This window comes from Synchiropus splendidus, chromosome 8 (genome assembly GCF_027744825.2).
Source record: "Synchiropus splendidus isolate RoL2022-P1 chromosome 8, RoL_Sspl_1.0, whole genome shotgun sequence".
NCBI lineage: Eukaryota > Metazoa > Chordata > Actinopteri > Syngnathiformes > Callionymidae > Synchiropus > Synchiropus splendidus.
This window is the reverse complement of record NC_071341.1, coordinates 5,837,544-5,858,471: the sequence shown is the minus strand read 5'-3', so window position 1 is coordinate 5,858,471 and position 20,928 is coordinate 5,837,544. Positions and strand designations below refer to the sequence as shown.

General features: G+C 42.1%; 1 protein-coding gene across 13 annotated transcripts in view; it reads left to right on the top strand.

Annotated features, from left to right (window-relative positions):
- phldb1b (pleckstrin homology-like domain, family B, member 1b) overlaps positions 1–20,928 on the top strand; it is a 69,081-nt gene that overhangs the window by 29,258 nt on the left and 18,895 nt on the right. For 12 of the 13 annotated variants that reach the window (XM_053873369.1, XM_053873370.1, XM_053873372.1 and 9 more), the window contains 2 exons: positions 3,569–3,697; positions 8,539–10,022. In XM_053873369.1, the coding sequence (XP_053729344.1) occupies positions 3,569–3,697; positions 8,539–10,022 (1,613 nt within the window). Of the gene's footprint in view, positions 1–3,568; positions 3,698–6,096; positions 6,305–8,538; positions 10,023–20,928 lie in introns of those variants that run through there. The other variant, XM_053873382.1, reaches the window with a different exon arrangement.

The following is a 20,928-nucleotide window of genomic DNA, read 5'->3' as shown; positions in this document are numbered from 1 at the left end:
GGAAGCTACTAACCATGGCATAGTGGTTGTTTACATGTGGGAAGCTAATATTATCTACTGTTTCCTTTGATGAAGAATTTCACTTCTATTTTCTAGAGCAATTCAGCTGTTTCACTTTTCACTGTCATTAACCTCGCCACTGTCCGTTGTGCTGATAAGCTTCAAAGATAGCTAAAGAAACAGTGACCTACTCCTGTTATCTTTTACAATGTTTGGTTAACCAAGAAGACTGTTGGGATTATGTAATATATGATAAAAAATCTTTGGCTGTTTGACATGTCTCATCTTTTTGGTGGAGAATTTGTGTGCAGAGAAGAATTGTGGGAATCCTGTATCAACAATCTACATCTGACTTACAACCGGGATCGGTTGCGACCAACCGGTCCCAAGTTGGATTGGACATAAATCGAATGCCGTTCAAAATAGCCAACCCAAGGGTCATAGGTGCTACTGTAGTGGTAGATTGCTGTGTGAGAGTGAGATGCTGGGATACTGTGCTGCCATAACTGTTGTACGCGATGCCGGGCTGCAACATGTTGCGGTGCCAGACATTGAAAAAAAAAAAAAAGCATCTGCTGGCATCTGGCCGTGGTCGTAAGTCGGATGATACTTGTATTATCGGAAATAATCAATAATTAGTTGATGATTTTATTGATCATATTGAATCAAGACATCTGGGAAAACAGCTCAGCGCTAGTAATATATTGCCATAATCAGGAAATTAAAAGCAGTTTGTCTGTGTCACGCTGATACGCTGTGTCTGACAAATGGTTGGACACCTGCCCTTTGAGTATGATTCATGGCACTTTTACAACATCTCGGTAGAGACCTGGTAAACACGATAAATCTGCACCTGGGCTGTTGCCTGCTGACCTTTGGTGTATCCTCATATAATATGGAGAAATCCATCATGATCTGCAGAGGGTGGTCACGCGGTTGTGACGGCAGGATGGATGAGTGATAATTAGCCTCGTGAGAGTCTCACTAATGGACTTCAGCGGCAACTTATCACTTGATGTTTAATAGAGACGCATCACTCAGGAGACAAAGTGAAGGTCTGCTGTAATAAACAGTGATGAAAAAGAACGGTATTTATAAGATCTTTTGTCTAAAAGAGACTTTCAATTCTGTGTGTTTTGCCTCTGAAGATTGGAGGACGGGAGCAGTAGCATCAGGTCTGAAAAATGGTTCTCAGTGCAAAGGAAACAGATTTGGGGTACATTTTCTGTGGTTTACAACATAATACATGATTTACCGCTAAAAAACCCCCGATCCTCACCGTGAGTATTTAATGTCTTGCAACAGGTCCGATCAATGCAAGCTGGTGACGTAAGTGGACTGCATACTTTCAGCATAAACCCCTTCAGAGTTTGTCAACAGTGTTGACGTATGAATGTGTACACTGTTTGCCGATGGAAGTATGGTGGAATACGGTTGTTTGTCTGGCTTCGTGAAAGGATCCCAGACCCAGTGAGTGTTTTACATTAAGTGAACTTCAGCACACAGTAAGAATTGTGCATCCGTTTTCCCAAAATTTAAAACAAAAAACTTCATAACTATGGCAACAGATGTTGATCTTACTGGAAATATTAACTGATATTCCCCTACCTGACAGAACATTACAGATTTATTTTGTCATCATGGCAACATTTTTTGGATATAGCCTTACACCTCCCTTGTTATGTCTGCTGTTAGTGTCTGCTGTGCTTTCCACCTTCAACTAGAGTCTGTGTTTAAGACAGTGGTTCTACTGGAGCTGACTCAGCACATTCTGATCCTTGGTGGTCCAAACGCTGACCACACACTCACTGCGCTGCGTGCCCTGAAGCATTTTTTTTGACATGGTCTCATGATTCTCACATTATACTTTTACGTTTTAGAAGCATCATCACAGGGGATGATATTTTTGCCATGAGAGTATTGGAAACCTCACCATGTTCACTTTTGATGGTACAAAAGAGCAGACAGAAAGAGTGGTTGATGGAGGAGGAGGAAAGGACGGAGAGGATCTGGCAGGATCGAGAGCAAAAAGAGGCGCAGAGGACTGCTGAGGCAGAGATTGTGACGGTACAGCGACTGAGCTGACGTGGCTCAGCACACCACAGCTTAACGTCCAGACCGCTGAGAAGAAGCTTCCACTGAGGAGCCGATTTAGTTTGCATGAGGCTTTTAGGTGCAAAATGGCCTTGAATATACAATACCAGGGTGTTTGATGTGATTTTGTGTGTATCATTTGTTACCACACATATACAGTATACAGGGTTTATGGCAGCTGACCGCAATTTACTACAATTTTCTGATGGAATTTATGACATTTTCAGCTTTGCATGAATGAGGAGACATTAGTTAAAACTCATAAGCTATTCTGCAGTGCTATTTCTGGAGCTGCTGGAAGAACTGCGAGTTGAGCTGGAGCCTTTCACTAGAAAGAGTCAATCAATACCTGCCATGACAAAATTCCCTTAAGTGCTGTTGGAGGTCCCACATGTCACATTGTACTGTATAGAAAGTTGAGTAGAGACTTCAAGACTTCTTCTATCTAGCTCATATAATATTGTATTGGCTATTGGCTTGGATTGGTTTGTTTTTATTAAGATATTTAATAAAGACAACATATATGGCATTCTTTTAGAGTCCTGAATATTTTCTGTGTCTGTATATTTAATACATTACATTAATACATGTAAAAATGCAATTTAGCACAATGGGATGTCTTTACCCTGTTTCATTTGTGTGCAGTTCATTTGCGTTTTGGTTCCCTGTAACTTTCATCAACCTTTCTGCTTTCCATTGAGAGTTTCTGCTTTTCCCCTGGTACGCCTGACCTCCTTTTGAGCTCAACACACTCCGTGTTTGTCTTTGTTTGTCTTCTGTTGTCACTCAAAACCTCAACGATGCCTTCAAACCCGGTCCACCCAAAACTGTCCCACAAGTGCATATTTCTGTCACAAGTCGCAATTCATTTGGAAAGGTCAGTTTCCATGATCTTGTTCAGTGTTGATGGCAATAGGTCACTTCCTGCTGCCGTTGTGACTCACTAGTATTCTATTACATGATCTCTTATCAGGATCCTGAGTCTGAATGGCTGCTAACAATGCATTTTGTCCTACAAAAATACCTGCACGCTTACTTTTAACATTTTTTCTCCTTCCTAGCATTCTCTATGTTGCAGCGCTGCAGTGTAAACCTGGGCAATGTAGCAATGGAAAAGTGAAGGAATAGATTTTTTTCTATCTCAAAGTACAGATAGCATAACATGCATTTACTGAGTTGCCACTCACACCAACTGTTGGCCAAAGAGCCAGCTGCGCAATTTAATCAGGATGGAAATAATTTGATGCTAAAGGGTTGGTAAACTTATCGTGAGGATTCAGATGTCAGAAGCAGCACATAAAGAGAAGCGATGTAAAGAGAGTGAGAGTGAAAAATTCTCTTCTATAAGCTGGTGAGCAGTAAACCAAAGGCTTTGCCAGTATGTTTAGTATATTACGTCTGTAAATGGTTGATAAACAGCGTATCTTTTTGGTTACTTTTTATCATCTTTAACTTAATACTCATTGTCTTCCAGGCTGCATGCTGTGTTTTGGCCAGTCGGCCTTTTTCCGCTTCAACCATCCAGAGGAAGCCATCAAGATGAAGAGTATGATGCCTCAGACAGCAGGAGGAGGGTCCGCTGGGGATTTCAATCTGTGTTCAGGTACCATATGGTCTCCATATTTTTTCTTATTGAATTTAGAAAACAGTGAAGGCAGACTTGGCAGACCGCAGTGCGAATGAAGGCCAGAATGTGGACAGAATGCTACTCTCTCTGGAAGTTTCAGTTTGGAGCAAAAGTCTGAATGGACCTGATTGATGCCGGGGGCCCCACGGTGAAGGAGGAATGTGTTGTCCACAGGTGAATGTTTGCATAGCAGTAAAAGAGGAGGGAGAGCCAACGGCAGCAATAATTATTGCTCCGTGGTGGACAATGCTGGGCTCACATGGAAGGGCCAGTCTGTTTACATGAAGTTTAACAGGATTATGCCCAAAGTACCAAGCTGAGTTCCAAGTGGAGAGGTTTTGTCCCGGCCTCATTGCAGAGTGACATCTGATTGAACGCTGCATTTGAAGACACTTTTATGTCAAAATTTATTGTCCATCTTTTGGTATTTCAGTAGCAACAATTAGCTAGCGCACAGCAACTGAAATAAAGTGTCTTATGTTGAACTATTTCTTACAGTTTATGTAAGCAGAGACAGCATTCTTTTAATGTTGGATATAATGCTAAAATGGAGTGGTAAGCCCTTGCTACTGCACAATTTTGAAAATTGCAGTGTAAGATTCTATTCGCTGAGCAAGCCTCTTCAGTTACTAAACGTGTGTCGTATTCCCTGGGACACAGACTTGACAGCGTCAGTTAAAGAGTTTGGAACTCTGCTCCTCGTCTGACGTCAGTCTTTAACGCTCGGGTTCCTGCCGCCTGAACTGTGTGCAGTAGGGACACGCTGCTGGACTTCACACCATGCATGTTTTATGAGCATCTCATTCCTCTACGTCTCCAGGCAAAGACTTGCATTTGTGTGACTCATGCTGGTGCTGGCAGCGCGAGTACACATCTTGTATCTTTGCTATCTGCCGACTGTCAGAGCATCTTGTTATTTCCCTTGTGCTGCTGCTGCCGCTGAGGGATAAGTTTAGCTTCGAGCCGGCCTGACTGGCGTAGACTTCCTGATTCAGTAATGAGAGCCTTCCGTTGTTTTGAATACAGAGATTTTCCCCAATTATGAATCGTTTGTTGTTTTTAGATGAAGCCTCTAGATGAAGCGAGTATTCACCTGGGGCCATGAGACCCATTTGCTTTGACTTTTTAATGACTTTCACGAACAAGGGTGTAAATAAACCCCACACAACCCTACCCAACTTGCCTTTTTGTTTTCCATTTTGATTTGCATAGTCATGTGTATAAATTGTGGTGAGTTATTACACAGAGTGGGAAAAGATATAGGTGGGTGGTTAGCGTTGTCCTTGTTATATATTTAGGTATTATTTTGGGAAATAAAAAGCAAATGCTTCCCTCCCATTGCTAATTCAGGGCACGCTGATAATTTCTGATTTTGGACATCAAAAGTATTGTAAACCAGTTGTTTAATGGGAGAGACATCATGCCTCATGCGCAAAGCACACCACCAAAGTTGATGAGAGAAACATAAACGTGTGTCGGCACAGGTCAGCTCAGGTGGACACCGTGGAGCTCCGTCTGCACAGCTGCTGGGTTGATGCCACAAGCATGTAAAAAATCCCTCAGATGGAGTTACAGTGCCTTTTTCAGTTCCTAATTATACACGGACAGTTCTGCTCGCCTGCAGCCTACCATCAGTCTGTGCTTTACTGTGTGTTAACAGTCACGCCTCTTGCATCCACCCACTCAGAACCTTTGTTCTGTGTGTTGACTTCACACTAAACCACCGTTTGAAATGCTGTAACTTGGCTGTTCTTTTCAACACCGTTGCATCTGTGCTTAAGCATCACTTTCATTGACAGAGAAATTTTGTTTTTATCATCGTCTTGAATTTATTAATTTAGAGGTTAAGATGAGGTCCAGAAAAAAAAAAAACGAATTTAACAGATGTCACATCAAACATTGAGAGACACGATACAACATAATATATAAGACAAACTTTAAGGCATTAATACATGAATCCAAAAAATACAAATACAATACAATAATATACAATACAAAAATAAAATTTTCTGGTAAATGGTGAGCGAAGGTAGATGTCGTCGTATAGTAGAAAGAAACGGAAATATGTTTCAAAATAAAACATCGATTCAGCCCTTAGTAGTACTGGTGAATGTGTCGTTTTGTTTGATTATTGTTGTCTTTTCATTTCAGTCCACGCCTCACATACATCTGAACCTGTGTAATACCAAGTACTTGCACATTTTGCGTTGCACAGTGTAATGCACGGATACTTGCCACGAATCGTAACCGTGCTTCATTAGAGATTAATAATGATATGGAAAGCGGCTATCGTCCAGTCTTCTGCGTTAAATCACAGCGGGTTACTGCGCGTAGACAACATTTTATTTTGAAGCCATTTACCGGATACATGCTTGTAGTTATCGGGTAACGTGAGTCGGTAATGAGCGCCGGTGGCCAGGACCCTGCTGCTGGCTCGCGCTGCGCGTCACGGGTGAGCCTCGATGACTCCCTGGATGTGTCCAGAGATGGACACGGCGGAGCTTCGTCTCTGCCGGTCTGATGCCGGTGGCAAAAGCGTGTGAGACTCCCTGCAGGTGATCTGGCCGGCAGAAACTCAGTCATGTGAGTAAACCACCGCGTAATCCCTCAGCTGTGGGAGAGGACTGTGATACCCGAACTCCATTTACAAAGCGCCGGTTTTATGTTGCAGTTTAGTTTTTTGGAAAAGATACTTTACCAAGGTAACTCTAAGCCTCGTATATGTGTCCTATGGGAGACCTCGGTTCTTTCGGGGGAATGCTTGAACAAAGGCACACAGCCTTTTTAGTGGCTAGAAGAGCTATAATGACCGGCCGGAGCAAACAGCGACTGTGTACTGACAGTTTCCCAGGAAAAGGCATGCGTTCCAGGAATGTGCCAATAACAAATGTATTGGCCAGTAATGTTTTTATATGTATATGTTTCACTTGCGCGCGTGACTGAATCGGCGTGGAGACCCATGTGAATCTGCAGGGTTTCATGTCCATCGTGCTGTGCTCCAGCCTTTCCACCATGACATCATTGCATGGGCTTTCCCTCAGCAAATATTTCTGTCACCAGATCCCCCACCCCCACCGTGCTCCTTGCAAGGGATGACTTGACATTGACGCGAATAACGACTGCGTTACATTGTTCCTTTTCCTGGACTGCTATTTCTCTGCAATTCCAATGATTTCAGAATGGCGAGGATGCCACTAAGATCACTGTCAATACAGAGGTGGACGCTGCTGCCATGCCTACAGCCACACATTCGAATGCATTATTTGTGAGGCTTTTAGAGACGACTGCCATAATGCCATCCAGGCACATGGTTTGAAGGGACTGCTTATTAAATCATGCTGTTGCGTCACCCTGATGAGACATGGCACTTTTTTCTTCTGTCCCTGACTTGTCCATATTCACTCCTCCGCCATAATTATCCTTTTGCTTTTGTTAAAATCAGGATCAAAGTCCATTTAAAAAGATTTTTTTTTTTTTGTGAAATAAAGTCTTCCCCGATCTCCTCTTGCTGCTGATCCACCACGTGGCTGTGTGTTGCTGTTATGTTCTCTGTGCTGACATTAGACAGTAGGTTACGATTAGATTACTCGGCCTGGGTTCGCCGCTGCTTTAAGGCCAAACAATAATTGGGTTACGTAGGCACAATCCTCATCTGTGTCTCAGTGGTAATCTCTTGCCGGTCCTTATCCTTGCCAGGCGACAACACTCTAATCTGACTGAAGCAGTTCTGTCAATTGCAGACAAAATCTATCTAGCAGTGTAACTATTTTTTCAGTTTTCTGAACTAAACCTGCAAGACTTCATCTAATTCCCCATTCACAGTCTGCTAGATATTAAGGTCATGACATCCACAGAGTTGTGGAGATAATCAAAATTGGCAGAGGTTGGTTTTTATTATTATTATTATTGTCATGGTTAAAATGTACATCAGTCGTGCAACTTTCTTTCTGCGTGCTGCTGACCTTAGTTATGATGTTTTTTTGGGACGTTTTTGTTAAAAGCACACAGATAACCACAATGATCATGCCCACTGTCATGATGTGTTATGTGTTATCCACTTGTTTTGATGTTTCCACTTCATTTTAATACTTTTGATCACTTGAGAGTTCATCTTTAAAAAGATGCATGGAGGTTCTCATTCAAGCCATGGAGGTGCGCCATGTTGCAGAAACCCTTGTATGACATTATGACCGTCTGCTTTATCCAACAGATGCTTCCAGTTGTTGAAAGGGCTCATTCTTAATGGTGTGCAGCACCACTCCAATACGATATGTTTTTTTTTTTTTTTTTGGCCTACCTTCTCTCCATGTCCATTTGTATCATTTAACGAAAGTGTTTACTTTTTTGTTAAATAACAATCTCGGCTGAAAGGGAACAGCGCACAGTGTGACCATTTTAAATACACTGCAATTACTGTATGTATCTGCAAGTTTAGGAAACTGACTCATGATGAGAAAATAAGAGCATATTGTGGTTTCGGATGCCGACCATGCTGAATGTGGAAAGTCTACTGAAACGATGACTTACATTCTTTTGCTGAATTATGAAACAATCTGAAAATGTAATGCATTATTTATGGCATTGGGATTATAGTTTGGTTATCCGTGAGGTCCTACCCTGTCTTTCTTGGTTGGCCCATTTTAGTTAGTCTCTCAACATTTTTCAATCACCTGCAACGTTACTGAAATAAAATTCATAAGCATTCACTGAAATATTTTATTTCATCACCAAACATTCTTAATTTCTTGCCAACTTTGAGTCCTTGTCACAGATACAATGTCCCTAACGTCTGTTGTTTTCTGTTTCTTTTTCTATAGACAAAGAAAGCTTGGTGAATGGGAATCACCAGACCAGTCCCACCCAACTTCCCCCAGTCCAGTCTGAGCACAGTGCCATTGTCAGCTCTATTGAGAAGGACCTGCAAGATATCATGGACTCCTTAGTCATGGATGAACCTCAACCAACATCCTCTGAGGCCAAAAAGCCAGCAAGCGTTCAGTCCTTGGCTCACTCGCCGCTGTCTCCATTAATCAACGGGGGTGGCCGTTACTTACTCTCCCCTCCCATCAGTCCCGGAGCAATGTCTGTTGGGTCTAGCTATGAGAATACATCACCTCCCTTCTCCCCGCTCTCTTCACCATCAGCAGCCAGCAGTGGGAGCTTTACCAGCCCATCTCCAGGTGGAGGACCTCAGGATCAGAGCTCTGCTTTACCTCCAGTGCCTGTACGGTCATCCAGCTACAACTTCAGCTCTCAGCCACCTGTACCACAGCCAAGGACTTCAATACCCAACTTAAGCGGCACTGGGGTGGGACTCAAGGTCCATGACAGTCCTTGTCTGCAAAGGAAAGTTGTGGGAGAAGCATCTCCCAGCCCAAAGCTCACTCGCAGAGGAATGGGGCCAGATGGTTCAGAAAATCCTAGACAGATCCAGCTTTTGTCCTCAAATGAATCCCTCAGTAGTAGAAGTCTAGTGCCAAGTAGTCCTGGGCTTACCCCCAAATTTCCCACTGGTCTCTCTGTGTTGCCCTCCAGTCCGAGGACAAAGACTACCACCATACTTCAGGAGAGGCCTGCCAGCCCTTTTAGGGAGCAGACCAGTTTATCTGATAGATCCCTCACATCAAGCCCATCCAGGCAACATTCTCAACCATCAAGATCCTTCCAGACACCTTTGGACCCTGTTGTTCATATCATTCAGGGGTCCCTATACCAACAGAATACTCGTACAATGCAAACTCCTGAGAGCCCACGCATGGTTAGGAGAAACGTGGAGCTGAATGGTGGCAATGGAGCCAGTAGCAGTATGAGAGAACTTCCCCCTCTAAGTCCTTCCGTAGCACGCAGAGGGATTCCAGTACTCCCAGGAGCACTCCCAGGAACAGTTCCAATCCTGAGAACTCCTGATAGCCCTTCAGGCTTGAATAAAGTTGTCCCTGATAGTCCCAGACTTCGACGTAAGACTGGGACCTCAGAAGAATCATCGAACAGCAGAGGGATCCGAGCCCGCAGTCCCTCACCAACATCTATGAGCCCAGACGGCGTTCTCAGTGGAGCTGGGGTGCGGAAGCCTACTGTTGGAAATTCCCTATCACCTGCCTACAGTCTTGGCTCCCTTTCGGGCTCTTCACCTGTGGCCAGTCCCAGGAGCCACAGAAAGATATCGTCTGGTAGACCACATCCAGGAATGAGGGAGAGGAAGAACAGCATCTCAGAGATTAGTGACAATGAAGATGATCTGTTGGAATACCATCGAAGGCAGAGGGAGGAGCGACTGCGAGAACAGGAAATGGAGAAATTGGTAAGTGCGTGCTTCATTTTGATGATAAATATTTATTAACGTTGGGATTGCAGTGCTTCTGGTGCAGTGCCTGGGTTTTTGTGTAAGGGATGTCTATTTCGGCTGTGGCAACCGCTTTTAAAGCTAAAAAAAGCTTTAAGGTGTTTCCATTATTTTGTCCAACCCCTGTATATATATATATATATATATATATATATATATATATATATATATATATATATATATATATATATATGTGTATGTATTTGGACAGTAGAAACAGCAGAAGTCCAACCGCGTCTTGTGGTCCTCTCGCTGTGTCTCACTGTCACTGGAAATATTTTAGTGCTTTTGACTGCTTATACAGTTTTTATTTAATAATATTAAAGTATTTCAAATTTGATGCTCTTGCTTTGAATTCATTAGTGCGAGTGTTTGAATCAATGTTGTTTTGCAGGTGTCCATCAGACATGGCATTCTGTTGTGACTAAAATATACATAAAGTTTAAAAGTTTAAAGTTACCTTATTGGACCTGCAAATATGATTTCTGGAGACCAGGACGTGCTGTGTAGTTTTAATAGTCTCAATGCAGTGTTGTGTCACTGCTTGCTGTCATTGGCATTAACGTGATATCTAATCTTGGTGTGTTGTGAGCATTCTTGACGCATGTGGGGGTGCAACACATTCTCAGTGGTTTCTTGACTGTGGAGTGTGAAGAGGTTACAGGTGGTTGACACTAGTGTCTTTGCTGGAACGGAGACAGGCTGACTGATGGATTGTTTGTTTGAGAAAGGAGGAGGTACCAGGCTAGAAGACTGTCTGCAGCTTAGCTTAGTCGGCTGTCAGGCTGTCTTTGACGGGAAGTCTGTGGGCGCCCACATGAGCCCATAGTAACCACGCTGTTTGTTGTTTCCTCAAACCAAATGGTGCCGGGGAGTCAGCAGTGGAAGACATCTTGAACTCAACTGTCAGTCTGGGTTTAGGTGGTGGGACTTAACCTTTTTTGTTTTTTAATATAAAGTGTTTTTCATGTATTCTAACCCTGTGATTCACCTGGCAGTGTTGAATGCTTGCTAGTTCCACTTCCACTTCTCAGTTAAGATGCGTTTTGCTTTGTGGTTTGTATAAGAATTTCCCACAGAAGTAGCAGTAGTGTGGAAGGGTTTACCACACGTCAGATATTTCATCATTTAACCCCAGAGAGAACCTAACAACTGAATGGACAGCTCAGGGCAGACCTACACTATATTACCAAAAGGTGTTTGCTCACCTGCCTTGACTCACATATGAACTCAAGTGCCATCCCATTCCTAACCCATAGGGTACAATATGATGTCGGTCCACCTTTTGCAGCTCTTCTGGGAAAACTGTCCACAAGGTTGAGGAGTGTGTTTATAGGAATTTCTGACCATTTGTCCAAAAGCGCATTGGTGAGAGTGAGTGTCTCCGCTCAGTCTGCGCTCTAATTCATCCAAACTGTTCTAACAAGGTTGGGAGCATGGAATTGTCCAAAATGTTTTGGTATCCTGAAGCATTCAAAGTTCATTTAACTGGAGGGGCAAAGCCCAACTCCTGAAAAACAACCCCGCACCGTAATTTCACACTTTCATTCAGGTGGCAGCATCCTATGACAGTTCCACACTGGAATTCACTGAGCTCCTGATAGCGTCTCATTGTTTCACAAATGTTTGTCAACACAGTCTGCAGGACTAGGTGCTGGATTTTATACACCTGTGGCCAGGCCAAGTGATCAGGACACCTGATTCTGATCATTTGGATGGCAGTACTATGGCTGGACAATACTTTTGGTGATATGGCGCAGTTCACTTCTTGTCTCTGCATTTTGGTTCTAATGTCATGGGTCTACTATATAGATGTCAAACACAAAAAAATGGCAACTCTGGCTATAATCACTATGCAATTACATATCAAACCAAAACGCTGAATGTTTTATGTGTGGTAACAAATGCTGAAGCACCTTTGTAAGACTTGGAGTCATGTGGGGTCATGAGCACCCTCATGTCTTGTCAGAAGGAGCCATGAATTGATGGTTGCCAGTGACACGGGGCCTTATTATTGTGTCGTATTGTTCCCACACTAAACCCAACCCCACAGCTGGAGCCTCTGTAATTAGGCGACACAGTTGACTCACGTGTACCCTGACGGATCTTTCTCATTCCTTCCCCACAGCAGTTACATCACTCCGCATACAGTCTGCTGAGCAATCGAACAACTGATTACCAAAAAGCAAAGTTGTGGGAAGAGAGACTCCCTGAGAAGTTTATTCAAGGCAAATAAGTTAAGCAGTGAAATCAACAGGAGTACACAGCTCAGAGGCAGCAGGAGAGAAAGGAGAGGCTCTGAGCTGTGTTTTCTTTCTCTTCCATTTGTCAGGCAGCCTAATTGCCTACTGAGGCAATTTTTTGTTTTTTTACCTTCTGCAGAGATTCAGGGTTTCATAGTTTATAATGCATATGCAGTGTTGATGTTCTTAATGGCACTTGTAAGTTATGACTTTTCTGTCTGATGTTGACTCTTCAACACGTAAAATGTATTCTTTAATTCTATTATTGTTGTTTTTTGTACTAACAATCTTATTTCCCCCCGGATGTGTTACTCTAAAAGTCTTTTATTTTAATATCCCGCCTGTTAACTCTTATTTACAACTATTAGACTAATTATTTGTTCCCATTCTAATGTTTATATTGTGCCCTGAAAAAAAAAACAGTTCCCACGAATAATTGTTTTGAGATTCATACAACCTGTCAGTTGTTTGTTGTGTCTATAGTCATTTTGTGTGTACTGTAGGCACAACAAACTCCTTAAAAAAGTGGTTTGTTGATAAGGAAAACATCTATCTAAAAAAGAAAAAAAATAGCATTTAAAAAAGTAACAAAACAATAACACGAAACGATTTTTGCTCATTTACTCTTAATAAAAGGGTTTTTATTAGACATTCAAAAATAAACAAACTGCATTGAGAATCATATCAAAAGCGGTGAAGTGTAAATTTAAGTGAAATGAGACCAACCAAAGGTAAAAGGGTAGCACAAAAATGGCCATTGCACCCATCTTACACATCAGTTACATAGAGGAAAAAAATTCTAGGTTTCATTTCCAGCTTCACATTGCAGCAACACCTTTAAACATTTGTGCTGTGACATGCAGCCTGCCATGCAAATTTATTATTTCTATTTTTCATTGTCACAAATGACAGGTTTTACCTTGCAATTTCTGTGATTGTGCATTTACCAGGAACAACACAACCATTGAAACAGTCCAACATATGCATTCGGCAGGGATGCTTGGCTGATGAACGACGTGGTAACAAAATCAGAAGATGTTTTCCTGTCAGACAGACCTGTGGGAGAAAGTGTCCATCTGATCCAAGCCGTGAGGCCGCTGCTGTTTTCTCCACATGGCTGTCTGACTGACACACCAACTTGGCAAATACACTTGGCATATGAACCCACAAGCAGTGTGCACGTCTGCTGTCGACACCTGCGCACGTTTGTCACTGCCAGACGGCACTTTTCTGACCCTGACAGTTGCACTGAAATAAGGATGGGAGGCGTTTGTGATGACGCTTTGTTGATGTTGTTTAGCGTGTATTAGCTGTCTGTGGCTTAAGTGTGCGGCTGGATTGACATGTTTACTCTGTAGTGCTGGGAGGGAGCTCACTAGGTCAAAGTCATGTGGAGGTGAGCTGTTTCCACAATATATACTGTTTGTACTCAAGTCATTGTTCATCTTTTTTAAGGATCTGTCTCCCATACTCATAAAACACAGTAATGACCTGCAACTTATACGTTTGTGGAGCATGATGCATCACATCAATGGCCACTACGGAACCCAGACTCTAATATCATTGAGAATCATAAGGATATGCTGGAGAAGGATTTGTGTTGTTGTACGACTCTCTCACCATCAACACAAGGTCTTGTGACATTTCAGAAGCTCATGAATGCAGTCCAGCCGAATATTTGAGTGCTTGACCTACCTAAGAAGTGGTGATGTTTTTGGCAGTGTATTTTTTTAGAGAGCGAGCCAGGAACTTCAACTGAATGGACAGTTACAGGTCTTGTCTCCACCTTTAGGCTGAAAAGTTACTGCACCCTGGTTTACAGATGCGTTTGCCTGGAAGAGCCTTAAAGTGTATTTCATGAGATTCTATGGCCCACATCATAATTCGTAACTACCATATTTGGTCAGTTATAACTACCAAATTACCATATTCATTGGCCATTTGTTACCCCCAAAGTATGTGGTAATTTGTCACACCCAAATTACCGTATTTAGTAAATTTTTTAATGCCCATATTACCGTATTTAGCAATTTGTAACTACATATTGGTACACATGGTAATTCATGACTAACATATTTGGCCATTTGTTACTACCAATTTGGTAATTTGTAACTGGATACAGATGAGTTTTTTCCAACTGTAAATAATTAATATCAGAGTCAGATCTTCATTTTCCTTACTGATGGAAACCATCAGCTCAAATCTAAACATTTTCTTTGAAAATGAAGCATGATTGGTCGTGAAAAACAACCATTTTTCGGCCGATGAGAAGTCTTGAGAAGTGTGTGCGGTGAAGAAGCTCCAACAGAGGGAGCCAAATATCCATCCAACAACTAGTATAATCCTATAATTGACCCCCCAATCCTCCCCCAAAAACATAACTGAAACAAGTTAACAGGTAAATATATATCTGTGCCTATTTTTTATAATTAATTTGAGGGGTGAAACTCCTTATTTCAAATATCGAACAGTATTTGATTGAAACAAACAGCAAATACCCTCCAGTGTGTTTAACTTTAATCTGAAAATCAAACACAGCATTACACTGTCGTAGGCATTGAGATGATTATAGTTCTGTAGGTATGTTTAACGCTGATGTGTCACCTTGGCAACAAAACGTCCTTGTTTTCCCTCTATACAGTGTTAAACGTGTACCAGCCGTGAACAATGTGGAAGTGGAAGCAGTAAAGGACTTCTTTATGGGGAGACATCTGGCGTGTGGAAACCAACAGAAGGCCTGTGTCTGCTCCCAGTCTGGACTTTGTCCTGTTAAATTCAAAATACTGTACATAAGTAAACCTGACGTACGTCTACTCATCAAACACAACACCAACACAGAGATACACTTGAATTGCACTCTCCCTAGCTGGAGTTAGGTCATGATGTGCTCAGCCACTTTGTGCTTTTGTTTTTCTTGACTGTCCTATAACTACGCCGTGCTTCAGCACAAATGCACCGTCAGTACATGGTGACTACGTACCACTCCGTGTCATATGGATTTTAGATTCTAATGATCGTCCCAGATAATGATTTCCTGCGCTGAGGCCTATTAACCATTTTCTCACCATGAGCTATGCTAAAGACAGTCTTCAGTAGTCTCTCCCATATCAACAATTCATATCTACTTCTTGTTTTTTGGCTTCATCGCGTTATTTTATGGTCGCAGGCTTGCATAATTCTTAGGTGAAAAAATGTGAGTAAACCTTCTTTGGTTTGTGTATTTTCTGCTTTCTTGGTTGGCAATGTACAATCCTAATATGGCTCCAAACAATAACTTGCTCGACTGTCCTAGGGTTTGGCGGCCTGTCTTTGATAGTGTCTGCTGACAGATCTCTGGATAGTCAAATCGTCTGGCAATAATCCTGCCTGATGCTTGATGTGAAACATGCCCAAGGCCCATTCACATTCCTCAGGTGACGATCTTAGTGTTGATTAACACCTACACTCCAGAAAGTTCAGTGAAAATAAGAACCGCGTTTATAAACCCTTTTCTAAGTGCGAATTGTGTTGGTCATGTCGTGTGCATGAATATTGCTGTTTCGTACACTTCCATGGTGATTCTCTTCCTTTCTGAACAGCATTATTTACAGTCTTTTGTGTCTGTGGCAACAGTTCCCACCTTCATATTCTGTCTCATAATAGATGTGATTACCGTATTTCAAATTAAAAGCCACAGCGTTCCCCCTGGGGTTCAGTAGAATGGCACAGCAATGACAAAGTTTGAATTCAAGTGAAATCCAGCCCCCAAATCCCAGTGCATTGAGTGCTTCATTCCAGTACCTTTAATATATGTACTTGAGTCTCTAAATTGCTACTCTGATTTCCATTGTGTCACTTCAAAGAACACTACAGTACAAACCTGCTGCTTCCACTTATACATAATTATAACTTTCCGTCACACGAGCCCAACACTTAGCTCCATGTGAAATTTTATTGGAAATTCACCCAGTTTTTCTAGCCCCCACCAGCCTCAGGCCTTCTCCTGCTGAGGAGTGCTGATTCTTCTGAACCTCATGTGAGGAACACCACCCCTCTGCCCCCCCCACACACAGTCAGTTTGAAATCACTTTTAAAGTCTGCGTGGTTGTTGGGGCACGGAGTGTTTACATGAGTCATGGACCAGCACCAAGTGCTACTTGGCCGTGGGATCATCCCGGTGCCGAGACAAGACCAAAAGATGGATCAGACCCTCATTCATGTGTCCAGTTTGGCTCAAAAGTCAACGCGTGTGGCAGCTCTGCTGAAGGTAACTGCTGCTGCTAATATTAACAGTCTGTCTACAGTTGTTGTTCTGGGAACAGATTTAAATAGCTTGGGATGTGAATGTGGTGGACTTTCACTCTCTCCATGTGATGCTGTGGTTTCAAGTCTCTTAGCAGACATGCTTAAAGGCCCCTTTGCTTGACTTGCTTTTTTAACATGGATGTTATAATGTGTATTTGTCCAGTCAAGTCATTTGCATTTTAAACCGATTCAACAGTCCTACACACAGTGGTCATATTCAATTCTTTACATTCGATTCAATCCAAATATAATTCGCTATAATTTCTTAAAGCGATGGCTGGAGTTCACCCTTTTACCACTAGAGTGTGCCGAAGCTGTCTGCAAAATATCTCCCGTTTTGTTTTGTTTTTTTTGCTAGAATGGCAAGATGCACATCGATGAGCAACAGCACATTTTTCCTGATTTGGACCCTTGCGTCAGTTTTACAGCATGGAAAACATCCAAGTGTGTTTTAATAATCAATCTGTCCATTATTTGTGTCAGTATCACCTTCCACTGATGTGAAAGTCAAACAGTCTGCAATGATACAAAACTGCAGCTGCAATTCAAAACAATCTTTCTACTGTATTCATCAAAGCTGTCAAGCCCCACTTGACGTGTACTGTAATTAATCTTAAATCTTGGACTAAATTTTTGCTTTTTTCTTGAGCGTCTTTTGCTTCAAAAATAGTACTTGAGTGCTAATTTAATCTGTAAACCCCTGTTTTTTTTCTCAAACTAAATTTGAGGCAGGTTTGTTTATGAAAGCTTACATTCAGGAGTCGATTCCATTGCTTGTAGCATCAATATTCAAGCGTCCTGAATAAAAAAAGACAAGGTAAAACACAGATCTTAACTCCACCAGTGTCTTCGTTTATACATAGTGGACGTGCGTTGCTATTTAATTGCGCAGTTTTGTGTTTACCACAAATTGCTTGACTAAAGAGATCTGATGCAACTGGCTGCACATCAGGCTGCTGATTATACCCAGCAGTCTTTAGAAAAACAGCAGAGAGAAAAATGACGAGTCCAATCTAGCTTTTAATCACCATCTTTGATGTTGTGCTTCCTCTGTTGTTAAGTGTCTGACATGATAAGTAGAAGCCAGTCTCCACTGTGAGAGCTGCTGCGGGGCTCACATCCCTGTTGACAGGAAGGTTTCAGCTGGCTAAATGGCAGCCGCCCCCGAAAAGTGGATGCTACTCCTCATTTTAACCCTGCTAGCAACATCAGCGAGGAGGGCTGCTCAGCCCTAACAGGGCAGTGTATGCTGTCTCTTCACTTGCAGCCCTTTGAACAATTCATACAAACCCTTTGGTCGTAATTTACCACTCGATTCACAGAATTCTTAATTTCAAAGCACATGAACTAGCGCAGTTGAAATTCCTACCGCAAAAACTCTAAACCAATGGTAGTTTGACCACAAAATATAATATAAAACATTGCTACATCTGTAGTGAAGAGGTAGGTCTCAGCGAGGATGTTCAGTGTTCTAATCCAACTGTGGACCTTTCTGGGTGGACTTTGCATGTTCTCCTTGTGCCTGCGTGGCTTATCTCGGGTTTCCTCCCACAGTCCAAAAGCATGCTCAGTAGGTTAATAGGACACTCTACAATTGCCCCTAGGTGTGTGTGTGTGTGAATGGTGTGTGTGTGTGTGCCCTGCGATGGACTGCCGACCTCCAGGGCGTATTTCTGCCTCTGGCCCATTAACTGCTGGGATAGGCTCCAGCACTCCCTGTAACCCTGACCAGGACTAAGCACTGGTTAACTGACAATGTATGTATGCAGTGAAGAGGTCATTCCTTATGACTGTGGGTTTAAGCAGTTTGGAAATCATCCTAGATGGACTAGTAATATCCAGAAGTTACTGTGGGGGCACACACAGGTTTGTATTTTTAAAGATGCAAATTAGTGTGGTATCAATTAGTGGGTTTGCTGCCATGAGTATGCAATGCACGGTGTGCTGCGACGAGAAAATTCATCTATTTGGCACACAGAAAGTGATTTATTGACTCTGTAGTCAAGAGTTTGTACGGATCTGGAGCCATTAGATATCGACCAAATTCAAAGCAACATTATGCGTTTTGCTTCAGATTTTGTTGGAGTCATTTACCAGTGATATGTTGTATTTTAGTTTTGTGTTTGTCTCGCCATATTTAGACTATTTAAACAGACACTTAGCACATTTAAATTTACCTGCATTAGCATAAATACATGGAAGAAGTCCCAACACTATCCATAAAAATAAGGTGGTCATCAACAAATCTAAATTGTCAACAAGTCTGTGGTGTAATCTTTTCCTGACATTAACAATGACTGAGGGGGGTTGATGAAACAGGCCACCTGTGGTCCCCATGCCATGTAACCATGGAATTAGGTGCTCCAGAAATGTTCCAGACACACAACCGTGAGAGCCAGAATGTGCATTGACTGTCTGGCGGTCTGACTCATTGGATATGAAGGGTAGTTGCTACAGTGCGCTTCTTATATTGTGTGCAGTTTTGGTACAAGGATGTAGGTTTGACCCTGACAGAAGGGTCACAGGTTGCCCAGTCTCTGACTTCACATTTGACACGTGCATGCCACTTTAGTTAAATAACGATTTGGTTCTCCGTGGGGATCGGACTTGAGATTTCCTATGAGCACCACAGTCAGAGTGAATTTGTTCAGTGTGCCACACCGTTGTAGTGTGGATCCTTTTCTCCCTGGGGATCTGAAGTGTAGAATAAAGCACTTAGTTCTGAATCTGCTGCTGTTTACAAGTGTGACACATGAATACAGCAGTGCACTTGGAGAGTAACTGGTCTGATCAAAGGTACATAGAGCAGGGAATAGCCTTGGGCTCCTGGGAGGGGGAGAGCAGGAGAGGAGGAGGGAGGAACATTAAAGTGTTTGAGAGAAAACAGGAAACACAGACTCTTAGGGGATATATCAGCTTTAGATGCTGACGACTCAGAGGACAGGAGGATGAGAGGAAAGAGATGAAATGAGGAGAGCAAAATGGGAAAAGTCAAGCAGCCTTTGGGTAAAACTCAAGTCATCACTTCTCATGACAGTATTTACAATCTTGTTTAACAACTCTATTCTCTCTGTCTCTCGACATGCAATACACTGTTCCAGGTGCTGACCTTAAGTTTCATTTGGAAAAGTCACCTGACCTATCAGTTACACTGCTCCTGGATTATGGCTGCTTCCAAACCAACTCAAAAATACTTCTGTTTTTTACACCTCCCATTGTCCTCTGGTTCACTGACTGGCAGGATGGAGAATGTGCCATATGTATATATAATTATATATATAATTATATATACATATACATATACTATATATATACAAATATATAATTAAATTGACCTTCATCTTGTGAATCCATGAACCAGTTAATGGTCTCCCCAATACTGTGCTGGCAAAGCTCCTGTAAAGGGAATGTGGTGAGATGTGAACATATGACAGTTAGAAATGATGAAGATGAGATTGTCTTCTAAATGAATTTGTCACGCTGGCAAATTGTCTATGTAAAATTCTAGGAAAAAAAAAAACGGAGACAATGATAGACAACAATTTTAACTATAGTATTAGAATATTTACCAATATTAATGTTAGTGTAAAATGGGAAGTGTGTGGTAAAAAACAAACTCTGTGATGTTTAGTACAAACAAGTTCTTTGATGGGACTATTTGTTTCTGTCTTGTTGAGTTCTCACAAAATGGGAGACAGGGTGTGTCACTTAAATCTTGGGGGATGTGCTAATAGTGGCTAAGCAGTGGTGTTTGTCCAACTGTGCTGTAGTCCAGTTGCCTTGGTGTCCGAGAAGAGTCCGACATGAGAGTGAGTAGCTTGAGCTTTTTTTTTTGTTGATGTGGCTGTTTGTTTTCCTCATGCTTGGAATTATAGCTTTCCAAATTTGTGTCTGTGAGTAGAAATTTCTGTGGTATACAGAAAGATGCTATGTGTCATGAAAAAAAAAAACACAACCAAAACATTTACTACGTGGGTTTTGGTCCCAAGTGTTTCATTAGACGTGTCAAGTAGATTTGTTCTTTTGACTAAATGTGGCACAGAATCAACTGCTGGGACTCTGCCATTGCACGGGTCGCGTTGCCTATAGGTTGTGGCAGTGTTGTTTCCTTGCTTTTAATCAGAATTCTCCACAAAATTCTGGAAGCTGCAGAGTTTCATTTATATGCAAGCTAAGAGGAGTGGGAGGACTTGTGGTTAGTGGTCGACTTGCCAGCAGACGTTTGAAGTTTGACATTTTTCTATTGAATAAAACTAAAGCTTTGCCTGAAGGCCTTTTCCTCCCACTGCATCTTTAAAGTTTGCTCCCTGGTTTCATTTTCATGGAGGTAGTGGAAC